The 11,107-nt window shown below is 28.9% G+C and overlaps 8 protein-coding genes across 8 annotated transcripts; 6 read left to right on the forward strand and 2 right to left on the reverse strand.

Annotated features, from left to right (window-relative positions):
- Positions 1-356: 356 nt before the first annotated feature.
- EHI_154690 (uncharacterized protein) lies at positions 357-746 on the forward strand (the record flags this gene model as incomplete). Its single annotated transcript, XM_001914153.1, has 1 exon — positions 357-746. One exon carries the CDS (start codon positions 357-359, stop codon positions 744-746), a length of 390 nt encoding a protein of 129 aa, XP_001914188.1.
- Positions 747-1,389: 643 nt separating this feature from the next.
- On the forward strand, positions 1,390-1,737 carry EHI_154700 (uncharacterized protein; the record flags this gene model as incomplete). The annotated part of the gene is made up of 1 exon (XM_643520.1): positions 1,390-1,737. One exon carries the CDS (start codon positions 1,390-1,392, stop codon positions 1,735-1,737), a length of 348 nt encoding a protein of 115 aa, XP_648612.1.
- Positions 1,738-2,371: 634 nt separating this feature from the next.
- Positions 2,372-3,766, forward strand: EHI_154710 (uncharacterized protein; the record flags this gene model as incomplete). The annotated part of the gene is made up of 1 exon (XM_001914154.1): positions 2,372-3,766. One exon carries the CDS (start codon positions 2,372-2,374, stop codon positions 3,764-3,766), a length of 1,395 nt encoding a protein of 464 aa, XP_001914189.1.
- Positions 3,767-3,802: 36 nt separating this feature from the next.
- Positions 3,803-5,320, forward strand: EHI_154720 (uncharacterized protein; the record flags this gene model as incomplete). Its single annotated transcript, XM_643518.2, has 1 exon — positions 3,803-5,320. One exon carries the CDS (start codon positions 3,803-3,805, stop codon positions 5,318-5,320), a length of 1,518 nt encoding a protein of 505 aa, XP_648610.2.
- Positions 5,321-5,710: 390 nt separating this feature from the next.
- EHI_154730 (uncharacterized protein) lies at positions 5,711-7,201 on the reverse strand (the record flags this gene model as incomplete). Its single annotated transcript, XM_001914155.1, has 1 exon — positions 5,711-7,201. One exon carries the CDS (start codon positions 7,199-7,201, stop codon positions 5,711-5,713), a length of 1,491 nt encoding a protein of 496 aa, XP_001914190.1.
- Positions 7,202-7,471: 270 nt separating this feature from the next.
- On the forward strand, positions 7,472-8,317 carry EHI_154740 (uncharacterized protein; the record flags this gene model as incomplete). Its single annotated transcript, XM_643516.2, has 1 exon — positions 7,472-8,317. One exon carries the CDS (start codon positions 7,472-7,474, stop codon positions 8,315-8,317), a length of 846 nt encoding a protein of 281 aa, XP_648608.2.
- Positions 8,318-8,337: 20 nt separating this feature from the next.
- Positions 8,338-9,111, forward strand: EHI_154750 (uncharacterized protein; the record flags this gene model as incomplete). The annotated part of the gene is made up of 1 exon (XM_643515.1): positions 8,338-9,111. One exon carries the CDS (start codon positions 8,338-8,340, stop codon positions 9,109-9,111), a length of 774 nt encoding a protein of 257 aa, XP_648607.1.
- Positions 9,112-9,121: 10 nt separating this feature from the next.
- On the reverse strand, positions 9,122-10,645 carry EHI_154760 (uncharacterized protein; the record flags this gene model as incomplete). Its single annotated transcript, XM_643514.1, has 1 exon — positions 9,122-10,645. One exon carries the CDS (start codon positions 10,643-10,645, stop codon positions 9,122-9,124), a length of 1,524 nt encoding a protein of 507 aa, XP_648606.1.
- Between the last annotated feature and the right edge of the window lie 462 nt (positions 10,646-11,107).

Here is an 11,107-nt window from a genome sequence, read left to right on the forward strand (position 1 = left end):
CAAATATTTATAGTCACAAACGCGCGTAGCGCGTTATTGACCCTTCGGGTCAATTGTGACTATAAATATTTGTGACAATAAGTAATATAGTAAATTTTTTGTGACTGCTGACGTGGCAATCACAATTTATAGTAAATAATTAATAGTAAAAATACTATTTATTATTATACTTGATATGAGGTCATTACTTATTGTCCCAAATATTTATAGGTGTTTCACGTATGAAAACGGGATTTCATTCGTAATGAACACCTTGAGTGGAACAAGTCCAAAGAATAGTTAAATCAACTATTAAGAATAATACTATACTAATATTTAATGACCCTACCATCTAGATATGGTCATTAGATCAAGCGATGTATGGCACTACAAACACCACGAGAGTTAGATTCAACAGTGACAGTGATACGGTAATCGATAAAAGAAATATTACAATCAACGATTTTATAGATTTATTAAGCGGCATTAACGGTATTAGTGAAAAGTGTCATATACTAAGCGGGGGAACACGTTTAACATTTGGAAATAGCCCATTAAAGTGCTTCAATTTGGTTATTTTAAAGCATATAGAAATTATAGATGAAATATACGAGATCATAGAGGATTTCAAAAAGAATAACAGACTTATTCTCTCCGAATTGAAAGAAGAAAAAGAAAGAGAAGAAAGAGAGAAGCGAATTGATGAAGCAGAGAAGAAGAAACAAGAAGAGACCAAACCAGAGAGAAGAAAGACTAGACCTCTCTAGTCTAATTTAATTTAATTAATTTTAAAATTTTGTTATTTATTTTTGTTATTCAAAATTTTAAAAATAAAACAATTTGTTATTTAAACAATAAGCAATAAAAACAATAAAGGAATAAAAAGCATTCAATTAAAATGATCAATATCAGGAATATACCTGCCAGAATAAAGTGTATTAAGCAGGAATAAAAGAGGACCACAATCCATAACAGTGGAATAAATATCCACCATTATGTAGTCGAGCCATTTATTCATTTGGTCCGAGTACTTTAAATGGTACTTATGATCCCAAACTCGGAACCAATAAATTAAACCATATAATACTATTTCAGTATTAGTATCTTTGGCTCGACTAAGTTGGGACTTTACTTCCCTGGCAATAGCCGAGAGTAGTACAGAAAGACGTGTCCTTCTAAAAGTACCACCAAAAGACATTGAATGCTAAAATATTATTGCTGTTTAAATAACAAATTAAATGGCTGATATGAGGTAGCATATGAGGTGATGATTGACTTTTATACTATACTTATAATAAAAATATAATATAATAAAAATAGAAAATGTCTGTTTTGTCTCTCCAACTGTCTGAATGTCTGTTTCATCTAAATATTTAAACTATTTAAGAAATAAGAATACCATACCAAACAATGGATAGCGAAGACAGAGTAGAAACAATTGAAATAGAAAATATTAATATTCAAGATTTAAAAGATTATTTTATCGCATTGGATGAATTAGAAGACGTCTGCGATGATCTTGTTGAATGTTACAAGAAAGAGCAAATATACTATTTAGAAGAAGATAAATTTAATATGCTATTAGAAGAGGAGAGTGAATTAGTCGAAGCTCTATTTGAAATGTCTTCTGATATTAAAACGAAGTATAAAGATATTTTGGATGCCTTCAGAATTAGAGCAATAGAAAGACAAAGAAGAAGAAGAGTGGAGATATCCAAAGAATTATCAAAGAAGCCAAGAGCTCCTAAAGATAATTAAAATTAATTTAATTTAATTCTTTTTAATATTATTTTGTTTATTAATTAAAAATAAATAAAATAAAAAATAGTAAATTAACTATTATTCCAAATCATTATTGAAATGGAAATTCTCTAATAACTCTAATAAACCTCCTAGTTTATTAAATCGCTGATCCTTAGTGCAAGAATCGACGAAACCTGTAAGGTAATAAAATAAAACATCACTATAATTATAGTGAGTCTCCTCGAACCTCCTCATAAAATAGAGGATGGAATAGATTAGACACTTAGATTCCAAATCTAAACCATCACTCTCGAGGAGACCTTTACAGGTTTCGTCGATATCTTGCACAATAGAAGATAAGAGAGGGAACATCGAATAAAATAAAAAGTATTCCAGTTTAAATAACAAATGAAACGTGTAAACAACACAACAAACAGACACTTAAAGAGGCATTTATAAATTAATTGAATTATAACTTTATTATTCTTTATAGTTTAAAAATCATTTTCTACCTCATACATTACCTCATACAGTCAATAAACAGACAAAATAGAAAAATTCCAAGGGTAATAAATAGTTCAACTCGTTACTATCAAATCATCCAACAACATGTCAGAACCTCAAAAAAAAATACTATGAATTCAAAGCCATGCACGGCTATGTCACTATCAATTTAAAAAATAATACTCCAATCCCTTCAAAAGAAACAATTAAAAATATGATTGAACAGTGGTGTACTACTAGAAGTAAAAGGGCTCAAATAAAATATTTAGCACTGAGTAAAACAACAAAAGGACCTAATAGACATGTTCATGCCTTCTTTGAATTGGAAGATGTAAGTCACGTAAGAAAGAGACCATTTACACAATTAAACAAGGAACAGCATTTTATGAAATTTGAAAAGATTACAGAGAACGAAAACTACGATGGAAGTTTCAAAACAATTATTGATTACTTAAAGAAACAAGGAGAAAAACATCCAGAAAGTGGAGCCATATTTGAAGAAATCGGCAAAATGGAAAACAACAGAGGAAGATTAGGTGACATCGATTTGGGTAGAGCTTTAAAGATGCCAGACTTAGAAGAGGCACATGCTTACTTGAAAGGAATAAGTGTAAAGGGATTTATGAATATTGGACAAAAATTTGATTCTTTGTGGAACCAAGAACACAGTAGAGATAATTATAACAGAATAAGAATCAAACTTCAACCTTGGAAAGAAAATAATCCAGTAGTCAAAAACAGTAGAATATGGTTGAATTCAGCATTGAGTGGAAAGAGCAAAAGAATTAAAACACTAGTAATAGTTAGTGATACCAAAATGGGTAAGACTGAATTTATAAATGATTTACTTAAAGATCTTAAAGTAGATGAATTCCGAGGTAGATTTATGATGGATGGTCATAATGAAAACTTGAAATATGATATCCGTCTATTTGATGATGCCAATTTAAATGACATCATTTGGCCGGAATTTAAATCTTTAATAAGTACCAGAGGAGAACAGATAACCATAAATGTAAAGTACTCTCACGCCAGAGTTACATCAATTCCGACTATTTTAGTACTTAATCCAGGTAGTTGGAAAGCTTTGCAACAAACAGCCAAGGAGTTTGAAGACTTCGATTGGTTAGAGAAAAACACAGTAGTGCTCCAGACAAAAGAAAAATTGTACATTGAACCACCACCTAAGGAAGAAGCAGTACGGGATAAAAGTAAATATGATGGATTAGATCCAAAACTAGTAGAAATGCTTTTGGAGAATGAAGTTGAAGAAGATGTTAGTTTAGATGATATGGGAGATAACACAATAGATGATTTAAATGATATAATAGAAGAATTGGAAGAAGAAAGCATGCCTCCTCCTGTAACACTTGAAGAGCCAATGTCAGTAGAAGAAAACAGAGAGAAAAACAAGTCTTTAATATTATCTCTATTAAAAGAGAATGATACACCATTAGTACCACCTAAAGAACCAGACGTTGAATTAACTCAACAAGCTAGAGAACTAGCAAATAGGTGGTTAGGTGGAAATTTTAATTAACTAATTTTTGGTTTATCTTTTATTTTTATTTTAATAATGAGTTATTGGTATAGACCAAATGTATTAAAACGAAAATGGGGAAGTTATGGAAATATTCATAACAATCAATACTATGATAATTATGATGATTATTCATTTAACAATGGTTTAAATACTACTTATGATCCAGACAATGGAGAAGATGAATATTTTGAAGAAGATGATGTAGATTTACATCCAGATAGTTATCAATCAAATAATTACTTTGATCCAGACAATGAACCAGAAAGAGTAAATAAACCAGACTTGATTAATGAAGAATTTAGTAAGACAGAAGAATCAATATTTGATGATCCAGATTATGAAGAATATACTAAAGAAATGAATATTAATGAAGACTCAATTAAAGAAGGAGAAGAAGAGAATAGTAATGATGAAGATAACAATACAAATATATATGAAATAGTAAATCCAAATAAACCAGAAGAAATACTTACATATGATAACAATACACTCAAAATATTAGAAGATATAATTGATATTAATGATCCACAACAATTAGGAAATGAATTAGCTATAATTCAACAAGAAATAATAGAAAACAATAATAAAATAGAACAAGAGAATAATAATGTAGAAGATACTACTATACCATTAATATTAACAAATGAAAATAATGATATAATACTAGCAGATAATGTAGAAGAAGATAAAATACCACAACTACTTGAAGAAATAAAAGATAAAGCAATGGAAGAAGAAATAGAAATACATAAAGATGAAAAAGAACCAGATAGAAATATTATACTACCTAGACCACCAAGAGAGAATAGAAATACTATCAAACAATGGATAGATAAAAATAGAGATAATTCCAAAAGAAAACATCATTTAGAAGATACTAATGAATATCAAGAAAAGAGAGATTTTGAACGAGGAATAAAAATAGAAGAATTACAACAGTTCTTACCTTTAGAAGAAAAAGAAGAAAGAGAAGAAGCAATAAATGAAACAAAAATAGAAATTCCACAAAATGAAGCATTGAACGAAAAAGAAGAAGTTCAAAATGATGAAACAATGAATAATTCATTACCAAATGAAAAAATGCAAGAAAAAAGAGAAGAGAAAGAAGAAAAAAGAATTAAAAAACCAGTTATTGTTAAGAAAGAACGAAAACTCAAAGAAGTTAAGAAGATTGATTCTAAATTTAATTATAAAGAACTCTTCGGTGACGTTAAAAACAGAAAACATGAAGTTGATGAATTGGAAAAAAGATATAGATTACTTGCTAAAGACATATCACTCAATTATAAACCAACACAAAAGAAAGAAGAAAATGATTCCAAAAATATTCTACCAGAACAAATTAAACCAATAATAGAACAAGAAGAAGAAGATTTAAGAGTTGAAGACATTCCAAAAGAGTTAACAATACAAGATCAACAAAAATATTGGAATAACTTTAAACATAATGACGAAAACATCGAATTGAATGAAGATGAAGAAGAAATAGAAGAAGATATAGAAGAAGTAGAAGAACCAGAAATAGAATATGAGTACGAGTATGAGTTCTAGAATTGTACTCCGAAAAGAGATAAATTGAGTATTTAAACTATTTATTTTGAACTGTTTAATCATACCATGACTACAAGCATTAAAGACATCATTGCTGATTTCGCCTTAGGAAAATACAAAGAAATGGGCGATGAAGAACTGATAGAAACAATGAATAAGTTAATGTACATAATCGATGATGAGACATCCACAGAAGAAAAAGTGGCATTAAAAAAGCCATACTGGTCTCTCGTCTATAGAATAGCCAATAAGAAAGGCTTAATGTGGAATAAGCCACAGATTAAAAAAGTAAAGACACCAGAAGTACCAAAGAAAGAATACAAAACTAAATTTGTATTAAAAGATAAAAAGAAAGAAGAAGAAACTAAACCAAAGAAAGAAGATAATTGATTATTTATTATAAAATTTAATTTTTCCATTTATTGTTTTAAAATGATTAATTTTATCATCATCAGGTGATACTCTAAGTAATACCTTTTCATAATCAGCACGTTTATCACTTATTCCCCATTGTTTTAATTGTTTATAAACATTCTTCATTACTTCAAATCTATCTTGTCCGCTTTGTACTTTATTAAAATGAGGTTGTTTATATAAATATTGATGTAATCCTCTTCTTTCAAAATCAGATGGTTTAAAGATAGTACCTTTATTATCACTTCTATTTGTTCTTGCACCAATATGAATTTTATGATAATAATCATCAGAAGAATGTGTACTAATAGCTTCTGGTACTGGAATATATTGCAAACTTTCATATCTTCTCATAACATTTGGTTCAAATGCTACATTCTCGATTCTCTTCCATAATTCAGGTGGTAATACACTTCTAATATATTGTTGACTAAAATTCAATTGGTCTAAATCATCATCCATTAATTTATGTTGATTAGTCAAATCATTTAATTTATCAACAACAATATCACTAATCGGTTTAATAGCATCCAAATACTTTTGTATAGCCAAAGGAGCAAGAACACCAGACATTTGATCTACAATTGATGAATCTAAACATTTTTCCCCTTCTGGTGTTGTTTTAAAACAATTTCCATTAACACGAATAACTTTTCCTTTATACAAAACGGGTAATGTCAAATTTATATCCTCAGGATGAGTAAGATAATACAAAGCTAATTCTTTCTCTCCAAAAATAGTAGAAATATATTTATCAACAATTTCAGGTCTATTCTGAATTGCCATCTTAATTAATTCAAGTGCAGTATTCTTCTCAAATAAATCTCCTTGTTTGTATCTCTTTTCCAAATATTTATATAAATTGTTTCCTTTTATTGCCTCATTAAACTCTTTGAATTCTTTAATATTAAAAATGGAAGAAACACCAAAAGCTTTTGCAATATCAGTAAAATATCTCGAACCATATTTTTTATATCCATCAACAATCCCTCGAATCAATGAAACATCTAAACGAGCAGATGGATCAAAAAGACTCTTACCATCTGTCATTTCCCAAAATTTATCTTTTATAAAATCTTTAATAATTGTTACTGGTTTCTTCTCTTCAATAAAATTATCAACTACATCAATAACACCTTTTACTTTACTTTGTAAATCTTCAGAATCAATTACTTTCTTTACATTTGGTAAAGATGGAATATACTTCTTTATTTTTTCTTTATCAAATATTTTCCCACCATCATACTTAGAAGTACTAAATGGTTTATATTTTGAACTATCAACTCTCCTAGAATTATCAAAAGGACGAATACTTAGTGGATTAGTTCTGTTAGAAATACTAAAAGGATGATATTTCTGTTGAGTACTTCTTCGTATTCCATCATAATTAAATCGTATAGATCCATATGATCCATATCTTCTTTTATGAAGATTTAATCGTTGTTTTCTCTTCTTAACCAAACACATTAAAATAAAAAGTTAATTAGGAATTAAAGTTTTTACTACTTCTAATACTTCTTCTACTGCATTCATAACATTCCCCTGTCTTCTACTTTCAAAAAATGCAAAGAAACAACTAGCTATTAATAATATACATGATAATAGAAGCATGACTATTTTACGGATAATATTCCATGTACTTTCTTTAAACACTTCTTCTGTACATTTAGACGAGTGATTAGAATCACTGGAGTCTGCACTCATATTATGAATTATTCAGTTCATCTTTATATTCAAATGATCCGTTCTAGAAATAACTGTCCTAATAATACACATGAAGTAGAATTTGTTTTTAATACCCCTATTGAAATTATATTAAATAAAGGAATGGGTGTATATACAACTTCTCTTTTTGATTTACTCTTCAATAACACTAATTATAAATCATTCTGTAATTGTTTTAAAAGAGTTAAAATATTTAAAGCATTGATTAGTCTCTCAATAGGTGAAATAAATGTAGAAGAAATAGGATTAAATTTTCCTATTGTTAGTACTACATGGTTTCCAACATATATTCGTTCCAATATTGATCAAGACACTGCTGATGACAAAGATATAAATAAAGTAATTAATATGATTAATTCAAGTACTCATTTACAACAACAAGTCTATTATCCAGGTGGAGCATTTCAAATTAATAGTATTATTAAAGCTATGACATTACAAGAACAAAACTATTATGGACCTACTAGAGTAGAAGGATATTGGAAATATGATTCACCTGAACTTCAACCATTTACAAATGAAAATGTAAGTATTCCTTTTTATCCATGGTACTTCATAGGAATAGAAACACCAAATAACAATGATAATAAAAGTATTAAATTTAATTGTCAATGGTATATCACTGTTCATTTTGATAGATACATTATTACACCAACTGAATTAAAAGAAAATGAAGGAGAACCACCATTAGATTTACTTGATTTAAATGTCAATTTAACTAATGAAGAAATCAAACAAAGAGAAACACTTACATATCAAGCAGAAAATAATTCAGCATATGAAAAAGTAACTATAGCATTTCCTGAAAAAGAAGAATCTACATTTATTTTAATTATAAAAGATAAACAATTATATTAATTAACTCTTTTTTATCATTCATGTCTATCATTAACAAGACAACAAAACAAGAAACTTTAATAAAAAAAGATGAATTAAATAAAAATACATTCAAAGTAACAGTAAATACAGATGATGTAACTATCGAAACAACTACAAATGGAACAACAACATTCACCAGTGAAAATTATATTAACAGTATTCAATTAATCACTCAAGTACCTGAACCAAAAATCCAAACAAAAGCAGTTACTATTACTGAAAATGGTTCATACACTATCAGTCCAGATGATAACCTTGATGTACTTGATCATGTCTATGTCACTGCAAATGTACCACAATATAAAATAGATTCTATATCAGTATATCAAACCGGTGCTACAACATTAGCAACAGTAGCAACAGAAATAATAAATATTACAGAAGACACTGATATTACAGACTTAATACCAGCAGATGGAAATTTACATAAAGTAGTAACTACCTCAACTGGTAATAAATACATAAAAATTACAAAAAAAGAAAATTGTCAATTTATATTATTTACACTTACTAATAGTGATGGTTTATTTATATATGAAATGGAAATAGAAAAAGAATTTATTATATACAATTATTTAATATATTATATATTGAAATTAAATACAGAAAGTCCGAATACTGGTATTTTTCGTTTTTGTAAAGGAACAACTGCAGAAGAAGCAATTGAACTAATTAGTTATGATTCAGTAAATATTGGTTCTGAAAAAAGTAATGCAAACTTTAAAATGTCATTGAACTCATCTCTACTTTCAGAAAACTTCCCAATACAATAATTCAATTAATTTAAGCACTAATAAGTTTTTGGTTATCATTTGAAAACAATCCAGTAACAAATGTTTTACTAACAAGTACAACTGGATTCAATACTCCACCTCCAACTGTTCCAGCAACAACTGGTAATGCACCTGAAGCAATAGTAACTGCATTATCCACAATTGTTTCACTATAAGCATATAAAAGAGATCCAATTACATCAGTTGATGAACCAGTAGTAGTTTTAACATTAATTTTAACTTCTGAATTACCACCAGTAGAAATATTAGGTAAGTTAATTCCAAATATATCAAATTCATTACTTGCAATAACATAAGTACTAGCATCAGTAGCAATATTAACAGTATGTGCATTAGTATTAGCATTACCTAATAAATAAGCAGATATATTATATCCGTTTACTCCAGAACCAAGAGTACCAGCAGTAGCAAATACAACTAAACGTACTCTCATAACACTTGTACTACCTCCTCTAATAGTTAAACTTCCATCAGCGGTAGATGGTTGTAATATACCAAATTGATCAAAATTCAAATCTATAGCATTAACTTGTGAAATTCCTGCATTATAAAATACATTATTCAAATACATCTTAAATGAATCAACTGTCCATGTATTAGATGAACCTGATAGTTGTCCACCCGTTGTTTGTACCATTGATGTATAAATTGGATTATCTGTAGTAACAACTCCTCCTTGGTTAGTTGTAGTCATACTAACAGGAATCATTGCATTATTTGTACCTGATGCAACTGTTCCAGCATTAGTATTAGCATAACCAAGTGAATTAGCAGCAGGTGTTGGAATAACATCAAGTGTACTTTTTCTCAATCCTCTAAGTGAAACAACCCATGACCATGTTAAATTAAATACAAGTGTTTGACATGTAGCTGTTTGATTTCCTAAAAGAACAGAAAGTAAGAAATCAGGATTCCATGCTGCATATAAAGTAGATTCAGTTAATACTTCAGCAGTCTTTACTGTTGGAAGATAAATACTCTTCTCCTGTAATGAAGATGCAAAAGATCTTCTTGTAATACCCCATCTAGCTCCTGGATAATATGCTCTACTTACTGCACTTGAATATGAACTCACTTGATAAGGACCTGGTACTATTGGTACATTACTTAATACACCTTGTCCTTCTTGTGTTACTTGACTTGCTACTGCTTTATCTATACCATTTCTATCCCATGCAGTAATAACATTAGGAAATGTCATTGCAGCTTGACCAAATGTATTGTAAACAATTTCAGCTGACACTGACACTCCATCTATTTTAAATTGATCATACATTCCAGCATAATATTGGAAGAATTCCATGCCGCAAAGTAATTTAGTAACATTCATTACAGTTGTAGCACCATTAGTATTTGCTGGAATAGCTAATTGTACTGTTTCAGTAGCATTCAACACTACTTGAGTTGAATCTCTTTGTTGAAAAGCAGCTTTTAAATTCCCAGCCATAGTACTTCTTAAATTTCTTCTAGTTGAAGTAGGTCTAGTAGTCGTGGCTCTTCTTGTACGTCTCATTTATTTCAATAACTCAGTTGAATCTAAATTCAAGTTTAAACAGCTGAATCTTGTTTGATACATAATATATGATGGATAATGATATCCTGTATTAAAATGATGTATAGACCCGTAAGAAATTAAATAATCGTTTTAGTCGTAATCATAAGGTGAAGAGGATCACAGTAACACAGTGAATGGGATGACTGAACCTGATTATGATTAAAAAAGATTTTTAATGCTAAAAGGGTCGTAAACTCCCATTATCAATACATACACTCACAATATCATTAATCCATTATACATTGATTAAACTGTATTTGATGACGTCAGCAGTCACAAAAAATTTACTATATTACTTATTGTCACAAATATTTATAGTCACAATTGACCCGAAGGGTCAATAACGCGCTACGCGCGTTTGTGACTATAAATATTTGTGACTATAAATATTTGTGACAATAAGTAATATAGTAATTTTTG

The sequence above is a fragment of the Entamoeba histolytica genome, genomic scaffold (assembly GCF_000208925.1).
Source record: "Entamoeba histolytica HM-1:IMSS scf_1104750518603 genomic scaffold, whole genome shotgun sequence".
NCBI lineage: Eukaryota > Evosea > Mastigamoebida > Endamoebidae > Entamoeba > Entamoeba histolytica.